The sequence below is a fragment of the Pseudorasbora parva genome, chromosome 18 (genome assembly GCF_024679245.1).
Source record: "Pseudorasbora parva isolate DD20220531a chromosome 18, ASM2467924v1, whole genome shotgun sequence".
Lineage (NCBI taxonomy): Eukaryota > Metazoa > Chordata > Actinopteri > Cypriniformes > Gobionidae > Pseudorasbora > Pseudorasbora parva.
This window is the reverse complement of record NC_090189.1, coordinates 33,664,895-33,682,827: the sequence shown is the minus strand read 5'-3', so window position 1 is coordinate 33,682,827 and position 17,933 is coordinate 33,664,895. Positions and strand designations below refer to the sequence as shown.

Here is a 17,933-nt window from a genome sequence, read left to right as displayed (position 1 = left end):
TTTTCAGCTGGCCTCACATGAAGCACTGAGTCAGTCAATCTTGTTAAGTGCACTTAAAAAAAAAATGTTTTCATGTGTAGTTTTTTTTTTTTGTATTTGTATGACGGCTTGTTTTAATATTTTCATATGACAGTAATGTTCACTTTGTCAACATTAACAAATCTATATTTCCTCACTTTGAGCACTAATTGATCATATTCACTTTGTAAATAACGTTTGGGTTGTTTATTAGTCTTTGGCTCTAGTCTTGGCCAGAGAGGTTAGTGGCTCAAAAACACTATGTTCCTCTTCTTCTCTCAAAGAATGAGATAATTTTAGAGTAGAAATGTGGAAGGAAGACTGGTATGCTTTGTAGTCTGAGTTCTAAGTCAAAGAAAAGTAGGCTATAATAGTAAACGTTTTCAAACTGGGGTCCGTTTAGAGTAATATTACAGTTGTAATGAAAATATTACAGTTTTTCTAAATCGCATTGGCTCTATTCTCAAACAATATTAAGTTCAGATCTCTGAAAAATGTGTTTCTTGTTCATATCAGATTATTGATTTGTTTTGGCATGTGTGTAAGAGTTCAATTGTCCACAATGTGACCAAATGCACCTTGTAAACATTTTACATCAATTGTTGGTAGTGATTGGATTGTGATCCTATTTTACTAAGAAGAAAGAAGAAAACAATATAGTGCTTTAAGAAAATATTTAATCTTTGTAAATTTCATGAAAATTTGCATATCCCTGGGGTGGGCACAGCTCATGATTTGGTGGTGGCCCCTGTGGAGTATCCTACTCAACTATTTGTTGTTTTTCAAATGAAAGATGCAAAAAACACACTGCAAATTAACCCAAATATGTTCTTATAGACACTGTGCTGCGCAACTACACGTTGATATACTGAAGACTGTGTTTTACATGTTTATGCTACCTAAGGTGACGTTATCATATAAACAAGTGATTTACAGAAAGGGCACTTGACGCACTCCAACTGAAACTTGACTGCATTGATTTTAACTCCACTTTAATCTGTAACTATGTGGGAAAGACAGCATAGCAAACAACACACTGAGATGTAATTGGTTCTTTTGGTTAGTCCTTTACTTGCAGGGTTCATTGACTGCGAGCACGACCTTGCATTTATTTTAGATAAGCAAAGGTAAAACATCTACACATAGCAACAGCAGATCTTGTGTCACTGCTTCTGCTGGTGATTGCTGAAGAACTGTTCATTTTGATTTTATGGTGACTCAAGTAAGATTGGCATCTGTTGGTCAACAGAAGAATTACAATTATCCTTTGAGACTTGTTTTTGGAACAGATTTTCAATATGACATTTCCAAGTAAACAGCATATACAATTTATTATTTACAAAATTTGAAAAAGCCATTTAAATATAGTTAGGCAGGTTTGTCGTTGCAGGACTGTTCATCTTTTTGTATTGGAGAGGTGTTGGGATCTACAGAGGATCCATCAGTCTGTGCATCAGCCGCTTTACTTCTCTCTCTGCCAAACTCGATGACCAGTGGCTTTTCAAGCAGCTTGTAGCCATTTAACAAGTCTAGAGCTGCTTGGGCACTTTTGACATCTGTGAAACACAGAAGGCAGTTAATCCAGATGTTGCATAGCGTACTATGTACTTATTTTATTTATTTATTTAGCAGGGACAATGCATACAGACATAGCTACAATACAAGTACTGCAAATGATGCACAGCATATAGAGTTTATAGCTAGTGCTAATTCTCAACCCCTGTCCCTGGTTGGGCTTTTCCAAATTATTTCAAAACCATATACATATGTCATACATATACATACAAGCATAAAACATGTGCCCAGATGTGTTATATGAAGTTCTGGATTAAAGGAATAGCTCACCCATAAATGGAAATTGTCATAATTTACTTAAGTTGTTCCAAACCGTTATGAGTTTCTTTCTTCGGTTGAACACAAAAGAAGATATTTTGAAGAATATGGGTAACCAATCATTGATGGACTCCATTGATTTCCATAGTATGGAAAAATAAATTCATACAGGTTTGGAACAACTCGAGGGTGAGTAAATGATAAGAGAATTAAAAATTTTGGGTGGACTATCCCTTTTTAATTTGTGACTTGACTGAAAATAAAAATACCACATGCTAAGTTCACATCTCTGAAATACATTAGTACAGTCAGTTATTCTAATTTGAAATGCGCATTCCATGTTGGAATGTCTAGTGTTGTTTTGGTGTGTGCCATCCCATCCATTGTTAATTTACCCAATAGTATTTTGAAACCTGAGTTGCCAGTTAGCGGGGGAAAAAAGCATATTGCAGCCATGGAAGCCAGCAAACAAACTTGGTCAGAGATCACAGATTTTACTCGACCAAAAAACCTTGGCATCCATCTAAAGCTCTGACTCGAGGTATTTCGAAATGTGAATAAATCATCTGATCAAATTACAGGATAAGCAGGGACGGATTATGACGCGGTTGTGCCCTGGGCACGGATCTGTCTAAAATCCCCCCCTGAATTTCTTGTTCAGGGAAGGTGGTGGGATTTATTAGCCTGGATGCCAGCTGAACTCAGCCCCACCAACCCCATTTGAGCTCGGGCAGTTCGGTCTGGACTTGATCCATAGAGAAGTAATTATGCCCGAACAAAAACTATTCAGACCAATGAAATTGTCAGTGCGGGCTTTAGACGATGATGGACAGATGATAAACAGTAAAGTAATCATCCACGTCATCAAAGGCGCTTGGGTTGAATTTATTCTAATCCTAAACGGAGTTGTTCGTATATGCATTCACCTTCACGATTTCGCTCAGAAATGATGATCGTGTTGGTAAGTACTTAGTGTATCTTTAAATTCTTTTTTTTTTACAACACCGGCAAAGATCGTTCACACTCTAACGTTATGTATTACAGCATGTGCAGACAGGGTCGGCAAGTTCACATTATTGAGGTCACTTCAACACGCGGCCAAAACAACAGTGCAGTTGAGTTCTGTTGACGTTTGACAACTAACATTATGCGTCGCTTCGTTGCTCTGATTGGTTGTAGGTCTATCCAATTGTGGTCTTTCCTGGTTTGGTTGAAACACCCCCCATAATTACAGCCCAATGGAGCAGTATCAGACTCTCTAGAACTCAATTCTCTAGAACTGAGTATGACGACGTCTGACTAAGGATTTATAGGGTGCGTGACTCCCGATTTCACGTTAATTGGGGGTTGGGTGCCCCCAAACAACTTTCTCCAATATTTTGAATTTGGACTGCAAAACCCATTTTAACCACTAGCTGTCAATATTACATATTACACATGTAAGTCTATATGCTTGTTTGTTATAGGAAATGACATTTCACAATTGAGTCTTTCTCTTACCAGAGAGCGTAATGAAAGCCTGGCCCTTGAGTCGGCCAGTCAGCAAGCGGTACAGAATGGGCTGTTTGTCATCCTTCTGAAACCTTGAAAAAAGAGAAACCAACTGAGCCACTGTTGCCCGTGGACTCATGTTCTTCACGCACAGGACCTACACACGAGACAGGCATAAATGTATTCTGACGTATAGTAACATCTTTGCATACATTACCATTCAAAAGTCTGGGGTTTTAACTATTTCATTATTTCTTTCATAAACATTTTGTAACATCTCTGACGCAGGTATGTTGCTATTATCCACACTTACGTTGGATGGATTTCCTCTCTGGTAATTCTTAAATCGGGGAATATTCCTTACATCCTCTTCTGTCTGACGATTGTTCTTGATCTCTTCATCTGAAATATCCTCTATCCTTCCACTTACTGTAACGGGCCCATCTTGGACAAAAGCAGCACTCAGTGTGCCAATGGACTGATTAACTGTCATTTTAAAAGTTTTAACACTTTTTTCTTGAGACTGTGGTTGGATGACAGTGTCCGACAAAGTGCTTGAATTTGGGGTTATGAGTTGGTCTTTGGATGGACTGGAATCACAGACTGCGCAAGTTGATTGGTCAGTTTTAGAGCTTGACGATTTACATTGGATATTAGTGTCAATTTTTGGTTGAGGAAAACTCTCTGAAGCACTAGATTTTTTTTTACTCTGGCCTTCAAGAAAGTCTTTATACAAATGGTCCATTGTGATGGCAGATGTTGCCCCCTGTTGGCTATCCAGTGACTCTTCTTCTGTGGACAGAAAAGACAGCAAAGATTCAAATTTACAGAAAATCTCCTACTGATACTACTAAGTAGGGCTGTTCAATATATCAACATTATCAAAATATCGCAATATGCATATCGCAATGGTATGCAATTTCTGAATGATTTTAATAGGCTACTTTAACATTGTGACTGATTACACACACAGTTATGTCAAAACGTCTGTCTTGATGAGTATTCATGTAAACCCAGTCTGTTATGCTTTAAGTGAAGGATATCAGTCGGGGAAAGAAGCCGGATGCCAATAGGATCCGTGCATTAGCTCTTAAATTGACAGGAGGCTAATACAGTAAACCTGTCGCTGTCTTTCAAACAACAAAAGAAAAGAATCACTCAGTGCTCTTGGCTGAATAAACTTTGTAGCATTATTATGCATCAGTGTAAATGTAATTCATGTGAAGACTGTTTTTATTGTTTTTAATAACAAAGATAAATTAAAATAACAAAAATAATCGTTCACCCCTAGTTCAGGTGTTCTTGTTTACCTGGATGTTCTATATGTTCAGTTTTAGGTTGATATACAGTGCCTTGCAAAAATATTTGGCCCCCTTGAACTTTGCGACCTTTTGCCACATTTCAGGCTTCAAACATAGTGGTATGAAACTGTAATTTTTTTTGTGAAGAATCAACAACAAGTGGGACAGAATCATGAAGTGGAACGAAATGTATTGGATATTTCAAACTTTTTTAACAAATCAAAAACTGAAAAATTTGGCCGTGCAAAATTATTAGGCCCCTTTAAGCCTAGTTCAGACTGCACGATTTTCAAACTCGTCGGGTCACAGCTCTATTCACACTGCATGACTATCTGGGGTATCATTCAGTCACTGCTGTGTTCACACTGTACGATGGTTTGACGACAGAGGAGTTCACACTGCATGACTGAACAAGAGGAAGAATCGCCGACAACTCTCTCGCTCTCCGGTGTGCAAACTACGTTTCCCAAACACACGTGCGATGTGACAAGTAAACAACGCGAGATCACACGTGCGTCAGACTGGAGTTCTCGCGCGAGACTTGGAATTGTTATTAAAAATGATAAACTGCACAAAGTTTGCTTCAAATAGTATGTGCGCTGATTTGTGGAGAAAAAGAAAAAAGATTATGGCGGAAGAAATTGTTGGAGAGACAGAGGGAGCCAGGATTTTGTTCTGCAAAGACAGTTTGAGGTAAATAAATAATTATTTAATGTGCTGCGGCTGTGGCTGGATGTGCAAATGTTTGGCCTTTGTTTCTGTTTGATAGAATTGTAAATATATCTATTAAAATACTGAAATTCTGCTTTATAACTCCTCCCTGAACCTCCTGCTGCCCTGTATCTCACTCTCTCATTGGCTGTCGGTGTAATTTTCAGTCAGAACGCTGTTCACACAGCAGGAGTTTGAATCGCCGACAGGTCCAGATATTTAGCATGCCAAATATCTCACCGGCGTCGGCGACTCGTCGGCGATTCTCTCTGATCGCGTCTTTGATAATTCATACTGCGTGATTGTCACTCGCGTGCACGAGCACCGATTTGCCTGTGATCTCGGGCATTTGTCGGCGATTTCACAAAACCTGTCGGCGACTCAAAATCGGGGCAAAAATCGGGCAGTGTGAACTAGGCTTTACTTTCAGTGCAGCAAACTCTCTCCAGAAGTTCAGTGAGGATCTCTGAATGATCCAATCTTGACCTAAATGACTAATGATGATAAATAGAATCCACCTGTGTGTAATCAAGTCTCCGTGTAAATGCACCTGCACTGTGATAGTCTCAGAGGTCCGTTTAAAGTGCAGAGAGCATTATGAAGAACAAGGAATACACCAGGCAGGTCGGAGATACTGTTGTGGAGAAGTTTAAAGCCGAATTTGGATACAAAAAGATTTTCCAAGCTTTAAACATCCCAAGGAGCACTGTGCAAGCGATAATATTGAAATGGAAGGAGTATCAGACCACTGCAGAACCTAAAAGACCTGGCCGTCCCTCTAAACTTTCAGCTCATACAAGGAGAAGACTGATCAGAGATGCAGCCAAGAGGCCCATGATCACTCTGGATGAACTGCAGAGATCTACAGCTGAGGTGGGAGACTCTGTCCATAGGACAACAATCAGTCATATACTGCACAAATCTGGCCTTTCTGGAAGAGTGGCAAGAAGAAAGCCATTTCTTAAAGATATCCATAAAAAGTGTTGTTTAAAGTTTGCCACAAGCCACCTGGGAGACACACCAAACATGTGGAAGAAGGTGCTCTGGTCAGATGAAACCAAAATTGAACTTTGTGACAACAATGCAAAACGTTATGTTTGGCGTAAAAGCAATACAGCTCATCACCCTGAACACCATCCCCACTGTCAAACATGGTGGTGGCAGCATCATGGTTTGGGCCTGCTTTTCTTCAGCAGGGACTCCTTTTTAACCATCAATTTTAACCATCTTCCCTAGATGGTTAAAATTGATGGGAAGATGGATGGAGCCAAATACAGGACCATTCTGGAAAAAAACCTGATGGAGTCTGCAAAAGACCTGAGACTGGGAAGGAGATTTGTCTTCCAACAAGACAATGATCCAAAACATAAAGCAAAATCTACAATGGAATGGTTCAAAAATAAACATATCCAGGTGTAAGAATGGCCAAGTCAAAGTCCAGACCTGAATCCAATCGAGAATCTGTGAAAAGAACTGAAAACTGCTGTTCACAAACGCTCTCCATCCAACCTCACTGAGCTCGAGCTCTTCTGCAAGGAGGAATGGGCAAACATTTCAGTCTCTCGATGTGCAAAACTGATAGAGACATACCCCAAGCGACTTACAGCTGTAATCGCAGCAAAAGGTGGCACTACAAAGTATTAACTTAAGGGGGCTTAATAATTAACTTAATAATTTTGCACAGCCAATTTTTCAGTTTTTGATTTGTTAAAGCTACACTGTGTGATATTTCCCCCCATCTAGCGTTGAAAAGTTATATGACCATCCAGTGAACATTAGTTTCTGTTCCTCTCAATTCTGATTTCGTTTCAACTCCTACGGTGGCCGATTTAGTCCAAGATTAACATGGCAATCCCCCTCTTCACATTCGACACTATGCCATCGAGTGTTAAAACGCGAAAGGCAAAGCTTGAATTTACGGGTATGTCCCTCTTTGGCTAATGTACTTTCAAGATGGAGGGGCAACATGGCGACCGGCATTCGAACCCCTCACTCGTATTTATTTTCAATGGCATATTATAAACTTACGAGAATACTTTATTACTTGAAAGAAGTAAATATACATTAATGAGCACATATATTTTTGAAAGAACTAAGTGTTTTTAGCTAAGAATAAACTAAAAAAGTTACACAGTGTAGCTTTAAAAAAGTTTGAAATATCCAATACATTTCATTCCACTTCATGATTGTGTCCCATTTGTTGTTGATTATTCACAAAAAAAAAAAAACAGTTTCATATCATTATGTTTGAAGCCTGAAATGTGGCAAAAGGTCGCAAAGTTCAAGGGGGCCGAATACTTTCGCAAGGCATTGTTACTATATATTACCAAGTCAAGAAAAGAGTTTTGGGTATTTAAATCTTGGCATTACATTTTTTGGTTGTGTGCATTGATGTTAAAATGATAGTTAGATTTGTGACATTCATTTTTGCAAAAACACTGCTGGTCACTTTCAGAAGTTATATCAATGCTTTCTTTTCCCAGAAAGAATGTGAAACACATAAATAGTATCATTCTCAGTTTTTAAATAATTTTTTTAAATATAATTTAAATAGATTTTACACACTAATAGCAATATCGTATCGCATATCGAATATCGCATTATTTAACAAGTTATTGCATATCGCATTTTTTTTTTCAATATCGCACAGCCCTACTACTAAGTTTTATAATATTCTCTAACCTCGATGGTAAAGGGCAGTAAGGAAGCTGCAGCGGTCACTGCCATGAAAAAGAGCCTTTTCAATTTCCATCTCCCTACGGGAAAGAGGCCGACTGCTCGAGAAACGCTGAGGTCGGGACAGCAGCTCCGCATGTGCCACCATTTTATCCCGGATGGCCTGCAGTCGCTCATTTTTTGCCTCTGGTGCCACACAAACCCCTCTGTCCTGAAAAAATTGTGAATTGGGTGACATTGCATTGCGTAATTTCTCATTTTCCGTACTCTTCAAAATCATTTCATTTAGAGCACATTATGTTAAAACTGAAAACAGACCTTCCAAGAGTTCTCCAGCTGGTCCCTGCATCTCCACAGCTCTATTTCAGCATCTGTAAGGCCCAAGTCTCTTAGAGCAGCCAGTTCTTGATCCCCGTCCTGCAAGGCCTGAAACTGGGACAGACTCCTCACACCTGCTGCCTGTTCCCCAAAAGGCTTGTATACGGCTGCAGGAGCGAAGCATTTCTTCTTAGCCACACACCTATAACATATAAATACATTAATGATATAAATATTTTGAGTTTTTTTTGCATTTTTGCACTTCCGGTTCCATCTTCCTAAAGTCAATGGGCCCCATCATACACCCAGTGCAATGCAACACTAGGCATCTAGTTGCCCATCGGCGAGCTGGTCTGAAAATGAGGTGTGTTCAGGTGCATTGTTGGCGTGTTGGTATTTTGAGGCAACAAAAACCTGGTCTAAAGTCAAATGTGCAGTATTTTTGTGTCATTTAAAGGGCGCATTAGCAATATGTGCCTATAGGTGGGTGAACAACGCTTGTGCAAATCTGCCAGGGTGCAACCGTGCACACCCATGACTCATTAAAGGTGCACTATGGAACTTTCCGTCCACTGGAGGGCACCTATTCAAAACAAATGCGTAGTTTAATGACGCAAAGTGGGAGCGCAGCATCTTGGGAGATGTGGTCTTCTCATCACAGCTGGTGGAAAATAGTACTCGGGCAGAAATCACGTTCATGCATGCGGTTATTAACGTTACTGTAGTCTAAAGCAGAGCAGGACCGAGTGTTATGGACCTGATCACAGCTGCTGGAGCGATTGTTAAACAAATATCCGCCTCGCGAATACCGGGACTTTTATTATGACGGGACGGGACACAGTTGCCGGGCGCCTGCACTGATCCGCTCTTCCGGTTATGATTTTGAGGTAACGCTGCTCTGTTTATCATATTAGATACATTTAAGTGTGTTTAAAACGATGTTATGACGTTACTCCGTGCGTTCACTTGTTCACACTGCTAAGAGTAAAGCGCTCCTGCCAAATAAAAGCCGAAACCCAGGGTAGCGCAGATATGACGCAATTGACAGGCGACTCCCTCAAATGCAATGCTGAAACGTCCCTATCCTTAGTTAAAATAGCAATTTTCTCACAATTTACAAATAGTTGGAAACATCTGGGATATTGTAGGTACTCAACTGAACAAAATATATAACACTGGCCTAGTGGTTTTTGGATATTTTACTGGAAAAATACTACATAGTGCACCTTTAAGAGGCTAGGTACAACCCTTTTGTTTTTTTCTGTCATTAAACTAGCAAAAGTTGATTCAGACACGCTCTAATTGCCCCTGTGCCATGTGCTCAGCTTGTTAAAATAGAGCCCAATGGATTTTTGATTTGAATGCAGCTTAATGTTGGTGACCGTGATGTTTACTTTTTTAGTACGATTTGTATTTTCAAAATTAATAAAAGTTGTGTTCATGTGTTAAGATGATCTTGATGTAAATTATAGAGCCACACAAACTGACCGGTCAAAGTTTACATCTGTATCCAGTTGCCGTAGCAGCAGATTGTGTAGTTGTCTCTGGCCCTCTGTCTCCTGTTCTTCAGGGATGGGCACGTCATCACAGGCATGACGTGTAACCCTGAAAATCACAAAACACATTTCTGTCAATTGTTTTACACCACAAATACAATTACTTTCCAACTCTCTTCACCACATATTCATCTTGTTTTTTTGTTGTTGTGGATAGATAGATTACTTTTTGTTTTGTTTTTAACCAGCGTAAAACAAAGACAGTGAATGATAACACTATGATGTATATTAAGAATATATTTGTACAATTTGTTAGTTTTTCTTTTATTTAAGTAATTTTAAATGATGTATTTAAATCAGGTAGAAAGCTGACAATAACAATGTAAATGTATTTTTTTTACATTTTAAAGATTAATGTTAAAAATTAAGAGGTTTAAAAAGTGAAACGCGTTTGTTTCATTTGCTGTAACTGGTCGCAATTTCTTTAAAACATTTTTATTCAAAACACACACACAGTTTAGTTGCATTATTTATTTCCGTAGAAAACGCCAGGTAACGTACACAACCATACAACAATAAACGAGTTCTCATCATAAACCTTCAAAAATGTATCAGTGATGTGGATTGGTCACAAGAGACCTCTGCTCATATTTAATATGGCTATGTAGCAATAAGTCCACATATATTTATCATAATGCGGCCAACCTTCACGTAGTCTCAGACCCAAATTACACTTTTAAGTATAAAACATATCCTTTAGCTTACCGCTTCATGTTTAGGCTACACCAGAACCAAACTTGCTTCCTGTTTCAACAGGAAACGGCGATTGAAAGGATCATGGGAAATGTAGTTTGAATCAAAGGACTAGTCATCCAAATCTCAATGCTTACACACATCTCCGTAAAGACCTAATGGGATACAATACAGTGATGTGGTATTAACTTCAATTATATCAGCGCCATCTGGCACTGTCTTAAACCAATTTCAGTAAAATGCCCCTTTTCTTCAAATGTATGGAATCTGCTGCAATCTATAGGCTATTATTAATTGATACACACACACACAAACAAACACACGGGTGACCCAAACATGGGTTGAAGAAACATCCCAGCATCTCTACCCAGAGTGTAATGAATTTGAAATGTATAAACCAAATATTATAAATAGGTTTTGTGTAGGCCTATTGTACTGTGTGTTTGTACTGACAATGCCAGAAAATATAAAGTTTCTGGTTGCAATAAACAAAATGAACAGTTTACATCATTGTTGGTTAAACCTGGATAGTGATTACCAGGGGGGGAAAGGGTGCAATATAAAATAAAAATAAAAATAAAATGACATTTCCATATTACATGAAATTATATATTTCCGCTAAACATTTCTCCAATTAATAGTTCCAATAAATATACACCAATATGAAATATGGTTTGCAAACATAATTTTTATTAGAGAACATGCAGTTTTAGCTGCAATAACAGGGGCTGCAAGGTTGCACAACCCATTTCAAGTTAGTCATCTTTTTTTTTTTTTTTTATTAAGACTGTTACACTTTTTTGTGTCAGTTACATAAAAACGTAGATTGGTCTAATTTGATACTGAAAAGACTTGAGAAACTGCTAGTGGGTCATAGATCTTAAAGGAGTATTTACTTTAAATGAAAATTAGACCATGCTTTACTCACCCTCAAGCCATCCCAAATGTATATGACTTTTATTCTTTCTGATGAACACAATCAAAGTTATAGTAATATACTGACACTTCCAAGCTTTATAATGCCAGTGATGGGTCTATTAAGTTTGAAGCTCAAAAAAGAGCATCATGCCCCATAAACAAAACTTCACATGGCTCCAGGGGGCTTAAACAACTTTATGAAGTAAAATATCTAGCTTATTATACTTTCTGCGTAAGTTGAAAAGGGAAGGCAGTCTGGCGGAGACCGCCTTCCCTTTTCAACTTACGAAGAAAGTATAATGCATCTCGCAGCTCAAAACACTCACAAAACGTGTCGTGCAGTCCCTTTTTTCCGTTAAATACAGAAGGTGGTCTGATATTTAAAATTTTAACTATGGACATGTTTCTTACAAAACTCCATCAGTTAGCATCAGAAAGAATTTTATTAACTCACTGGAGCTGTGTGGAGTATGTTTATAATGGATGGATGCACTTAAACTCGACTCATGGGCCCCATCACTGTTATTATAAATTGTGGAAGAGACAAGCTATTTATTAATATAATTCAAATTGTGTTCATCAGAAAGAAGAAAAAAATATATACAGCTGGACGACTTGAGGGTGATCATGGGATAATTTTCCTTTTAAAGTGAGCTAATCCTACACTGCCGGCATGTCTGTGCATATGTGCTGTGTTATGCAACTGGCCCCTCAGAATCCTTCATGGTATTGACGTCACAGCCACGAGCAAATTTACATATGATCGCCCACATTTATGGCCCGCCAATGGTAAAACCGCAAGAAGATTAATATAGTTTCTAAACAACAGCAAAAGAACCCGGTGTTATTTGCGTCTGTATTTAGATGTGGGGTAAATCCATCAAGCGTTGTGCCATTCCCGGCTGTAGGATCGAGCCCGCGTCTCTGCACAGCTTTCCAAAGGATCCCGACACCAGAAACGAATGGCTGAAGTTTCTCTTTACCGACATTCCTGATCGTTACAGTCCTACATTAACGATCTGTTCAGCGCATTTCAGTTCCGACTCTTTTATGAACCTGTCCCAATTTAACGCAGGCTTTGCAAGTAAACTCTTATTGAAGGAAGGGAGAGTGCCGACTATATTTGACCCGACACCAAACACGGAACCCGTAAGCGATATTTCTTTACTCTTTTTACATGTTAAGAGGTTTGCAGTTGATAACAGATGTAAAAAGCAAACAGAACCTGTGAAGTTACGTAGGCTACACTAACGATAAAACACCTTGTAATGTTCTTTGCTCCTTATCGCTTCATGTTTCCTATTGTACCAGAACTTCCTTTATAAATAGGAAATGAAGCGTGTGGGTGAACAGGATTATGGGGAATGTAGTTAAAACAAACGGAGAATCCCTTAAAGGAACAGTATGTACGTTTTTGGATTAAAATATATATTATACATTTTGTTGACATTATGCTTACATTATACCAGATGTTTACAAGAATGTTTAAATCCAGAGAAACAAGCAATTTTAACTAGGACATGTGACGAACAATCTTTCGGATGAGACGTTAAACCGAGGTCCCGACTCTCTGTGGTCGTTAAAAATCCCAGGATGTCCTTCGATAAAGAGTAGGGGTGTAAGCCCAGCATCCTGGCCAGATTTGCCCATTGGCCCCTGTCCATCATGGCCTCCTAATAATCCCCATATAATGATTGGCTTCATCAGTTTCCTCTCCACCAATCAGCTGGTGTGTGGTGAGCGTTCTGGCGCAATATGGCTGCCGTCACATCATCCAGGTGGATGCTGCACATTGGTGGTGGTTGAGGAGATTCCCCCTTCTATGTAAAGCGCTTTGAGTGCCTATAGAAAAGCGCTATATGAATGTAACACATTATTATTAATTATTATGTGTCGCCTGCCTTCATACCATGAAAACATCAAAGATGCTTTAAAGCTACACTGTGTAACTATTTTAGTAAATTCTTAGCTAAAAACACTTAGTTCTTTCAAAAATATATGTGCTCATTAATTTATCTACTTCTTTCACTTTTTATAATATGCCATTGAAAATACATACGGGTGAGGGGTTCGAATGCCGGTCGCCATGTTGGCCCTCCATCTTGAAAGGACATTAGCCAAAGAGAGACATACCCGTAAATTCAAGCTTTGCCTTTCGCGTTTTAACATTCAATGGCACCGTGTCGAATGTGAAGAGGAGGATTGCCATGTTAATCTTGGACTAAATTGGCCACCGTAGGAGTTGAAGAGAAATTCGGAATTGAGAGGAACTGAAACTAATATTCACTGGATGGTCATATACCTTCTCACGGCTATGGGGAAAATGTCACACAGTGTAGCTTTAAATTATGTTTTATTACACAATCGAACAACTGTCTGGATACATTTCTAGACAACTAATTATTGTTATATAGCTCAACCCATGTCAGACTATTCTTAATGTTTGAATCTAATTTTCTTGATTTTCCACGATGTCTCAGAGAAAAACACTATTTTGTCAAGTGGCTAACATAGCATAATCAGATGCAGCTCTATTTTTAGTAACAGTAATAGAGCATTTTCTCTGTCAAACAATATGTTTTAAAAAGAATCGCAATCCATTTAGCAACACAAGCTATTTATTAATATGATATTCTAAGCCAATCAATCTAACTTACTGTAGGGTGCAACAAGTGTCTCATAGCATAATAAAAGCTCCACTGCTGTCGAGCCGTGGGTTGCGCTCGTCTCGCTCCAGCGACCATGTTCAGCTCCCATAACACTTTGCCCTGCTACTACAGTAACATTAATAATCTCATGAACATGATTTCTGCCTGAGTCACGTCTGATTCTTTTTCAGCGGCTGTGAGGTGAACTCAAGATTCCGTGCTCAATCTTTGTGTCATTTCATGTAACGGCGAAAAACTACACATTGTTGCTTTAATCAATAATAAAAAACATTTTTAAGTCATATATTCAACTGAAGAAAAACACACAATTACAGGTTTTTGAGACACTATAAAAAAATGTTTTAGTGATGGCCCTTTTTTGTATCCCCTTTGTTGTTATATTTTAATTTTTTATTTAAAACATTTTATTCTGCTTTAAAAATTGAGGAGACCTACTAAAGTACCCACCCCATTGAACATTAGCCTACTTTAACGCTATAATAGAATATCATTTTATATATCATTTTCATGTTACTCCCTTTTAGTTTAAACAAACTATTTTTGTTGTTTATATTTCATATCGCGGCAGAATGAGTTTGTCTTTTATTTCAATATAATGCAAATGCTGCTTTAAAAAACATAGATTGTAAAAAGCATCATACAAATAAAATATATTAAGTGTTAGGGCTATTACTTAAATAACAGGGAAGTCATGCATTTTTATAAACTGCTTTTTGACAGAAGGGGATTCGGATGGAATTCAGATAATGCATAATGTTTGTTACCATAAACCCATTTAGTTTTTGTAAAAACTTTTATTATAATTAAAGATTATTTCATCACCAGGTTTTCCTTTAAACTTATTAGTATATAAGTATATTTCCCAGAAATACATATATATCACATAATCATCACATTTCCCAAAAATAAATTTTCACATTTAAACATATTGGTCAGCCCAGGCGCAGCCAATGTGTGAAACAATATTCGACAAATAAATTAGCTGCGATGTATTTGTGGCAATTATGTGGAACATATTCCATTCCCTCTCTTAGAGGAGCAGATTAGAGTTTAACAAATAGCATTCCTGTGAAATAAAAAAAAAAAAAAAATGAAAAAGAACAGTACAATCTATATCAATAGAAAGTAACCATATGCAAAACTACACTGAATAGTCTTCACTGTATAAATTAAATATAGATTATTCCTACTAAATCTACTGAAGGGCAATGAGTGATACTCTCTTTGTCTTTTCATGTTGGATTGACATTAAAGGTGCACTATGTAGTATTTTTGCAGTAAAATATCCAAAAACCACTAGGCCGGTGTTGTATATTTTGTTCAGTTGAGTACCTACAATATCCCAGATGTTTCCAACTATTTGTAAATTGTGAGAAAATTGCTATTTTAAATAAGTACCGGGACGTGTCAGCATTGCGATTGAGGGATTCACCTCTCAATTGCGTCATATCTGCGTTACCCTCGGTTTCGGCTTTTATTTGGCAGGAGCGCTTTACTCTTAGCAGTGTGAACAAGTGAACGCACGGAGTAACGTCATAAAATCATTTTAAACACACTTAATGTATCTAATATAATAAACAGAGCTCCATTACCTCAAAATCATAACCCGAAGAGCGGATCAGTGCAAGCGCCCGGCGACTGTGTCCCGTCCCGTCATAATAAAAGTCCCGGTATTCGCGAGGCAGGTATTTGTTTAACAATCGCTCCAGCAGCTGTGCTCAGGTCCACAACACTCGGTCCTGCTCTGCTTTACACTACAGTAACGTTAATAACCGCATGCATGAACGTGATTTCTGCCCGAGTCCTATTTTCCACCGGCTGTGATGTGAAGACCACATCTCCCAAGATGCTGCACTCACACTTTGCGTCATCAAACTACGCAATTGTTTTGAATAGGCGCCCTCCAGTGGACAGAAAGTTGCATAGTGCACCTTTAATGACACAGATGGCCACAGGAATATTAGGCTGCTGTCACTTTAAGACCGAACTGACGGATCCATTATACTGATATATGCAACTGTTTCCCGAATAGTTATGTTAGACATAACGGACATTAATCAAATACTGACCAAGCTGGACATTTCGACATATTCATAAATTAATTGGTATTTATTTCGACATATGTCGCTCTCAGGAGCTCAGTGAATTTAAATGTAGTACCTGCGTTGAGCAAGTTTGATGTGGAGGAGCTTGACTGGCCTACACAGAGTCCTGACCTCAACCTGATAGAACACCCTTGGGATAAATAAGAGTGGAGACTGCGAACCAGGCTTTCTCGTCCAACATCATTGCCTGGCCTCACAAATGCACTTCTAGAGAATGGTCAAAAATTTTCAAACACACTCCTAAACTTTGTGGAAAGCCTTCCCAGAAGAGTTGAAGCTGTTACAGTTGCAAAAGGTGGGCCAATTCAATATTAAACGCTACAGATTAGAATGGGATGTCATTAAAGTTTAGTGAGGAAAGAAAACAAAATATAAGTTTTTTTGGCTTTTAGTATGAATATATTAGCCTTAAGGTTATGCATAAGTGTGCTCCAAAATAATGACACCCTTTGCATAAGATATAGGTCCTCACTCTCGTCAATATGGATCAATGCGATGACATCACGCTGCACTTCTACTTCTCATCAGATTGTCTGTCCAGTCAAATGTTTTCTAGAAGTGTAATCAACAAAAGACAGTGTAAACATGCTTTTACATTTTTTCTTTAAAAAAGTGTTTTATTTTATTTGATCACACACACACACACACACACACACACACACACACACACACACACACACACACACACACACACACACACACACACACACACACACACACACACACACACACACACACACACACACACACACACACACACACACACACACACAGACACGTACGTATACATAAATACATTTAGGCCATTTAACTTAGTGATTGCTATCAGGATGTGAAAAGACTTTTAACCAGCATAATAATAATAATAAATAATAAATAAATAATACAGCTAAAAAAATTCTAGAGCACCATGGCTTTAACACTGAGAATTTAAATAATTGTAATGTGATGGTCGGGTGTGGATGATTTATTTTTAACAGCAGAGTCAGATGACGTTAGAGCTGATCCAAGCATCTCTATGAAGTGGGTTTTCATGAAAGAAGAAGGGAAAAAAAAACAAATAAAATCAGACCTGAAAACAAGCACTGGATGAAAAAACACTCCCAATAAATGTTCAAACTGTGATTCTAGCAGAGCATTTATTGTGTTATGATATAATCCCATTATGTGTAGGCTACATTGGCCTACATAAAAAACAATCATTATTGCCATTGTTCCATTATTGCCATCATCCAAACATCCCATTCCGAGCAGTTTTTAGGATACAATTGAATTGTACAGAAATAAACATCCATCTTTGATTGATGAATAATTCCAGGTTCCGGTCACTCTTAGCTAATAAGATATTGTGTAGCATTTTCATTGGTCAGCCTTGGTTAAGATGGAATGTTTATCGAGGTGTATTTACCTAGCCTATTCCATTGACATCTCAAACAAATTGATTAAATCTATCATCCAAATCAACCTAAACTAAAGATTGATTTTGACTGGGTTTATTGAACCTTAAAATTAAATTGGTTATAATCTTGGATCAAACACAGCAACACCTTCTAGTATTGTATTCCAAAGACCTTATTCAAAAACATTAGAGGATTAGAATTTCCTCTTAGAGCGGACTTAAGAGTTTCAAAAACAAATACTCTT

At 38.1% G+C, this 17,933-nt stretch overlaps 2 protein-coding genes across 3 annotated transcripts in view; one reads left to right on the top strand and one right to left on the bottom strand.

Annotated features, from left to right (window-relative positions):
• Positions 1-610: 610 nt before the first annotated feature.
• Positions 611-10,721, bottom strand: rbm41 (RNA binding motif protein 41). Its single transcript, XM_067423540.1, has 7 exons — positions 10,610-10,721; positions 9,837-9,953; positions 8,349-8,550; positions 8,037-8,241; positions 3,656-4,134; positions 3,352-3,499; positions 611-1,574 (listed from the first exon to the last, which is right to left on the bottom strand). The coding sequence occupies exons 1-7, from the start codon at positions 10,615-10,617 to the stop codon at positions 1,387-1,389; spliced, it is 1,347 nt and encodes a 448-aa protein (XP_067279641.1). The 5' UTR covers positions 10,618-10,721; the 3' UTR covers positions 611-1,386.
• A 1,099-nt stretch (positions 10,722-11,820) lies between these two features.
• Positions 11,821-17,933, top strand: part of klf8 (Kruppel like factor 8) — a 65,041-nt gene continuing 58,928 nt past the window's right edge. Inside the window, exon 1 of one of the 2 annotated variants that reach the window (XM_067423541.1) lies at positions 11,821-12,664. In XM_067423541.1, the coding sequence (XP_067279642.1) occupies positions 12,380-12,664 (285 nt within the window). In that variant the 5' untranslated portion in view covers positions 11,821-12,379. The remainder of the gene's footprint in view (positions 12,665-17,933) is intronic. The other variant, XM_067423542.1, reaches the window with a different exon arrangement.

Excerpts from the sequence above, each read along its gene's own strand:
- rbm41 (XM_067423540.1), bottom strand. Across the intron at positions 8,242-8,348 it reads AGCTGGAGAACTCTTGGAAG|GACAGAGGGGTTTGTGTGGC; the intron begins GTCTGTTTTCAG and ends CAATTTTTTCAG. Across the intron at positions 1,575-3,351 it reads GGCTTTCATTACGCTCTCTG|ATGTCAAAAGTGCCCAAGCA; the intron begins GTAAGAGAAAGA and ends TGTGTTTCACAG.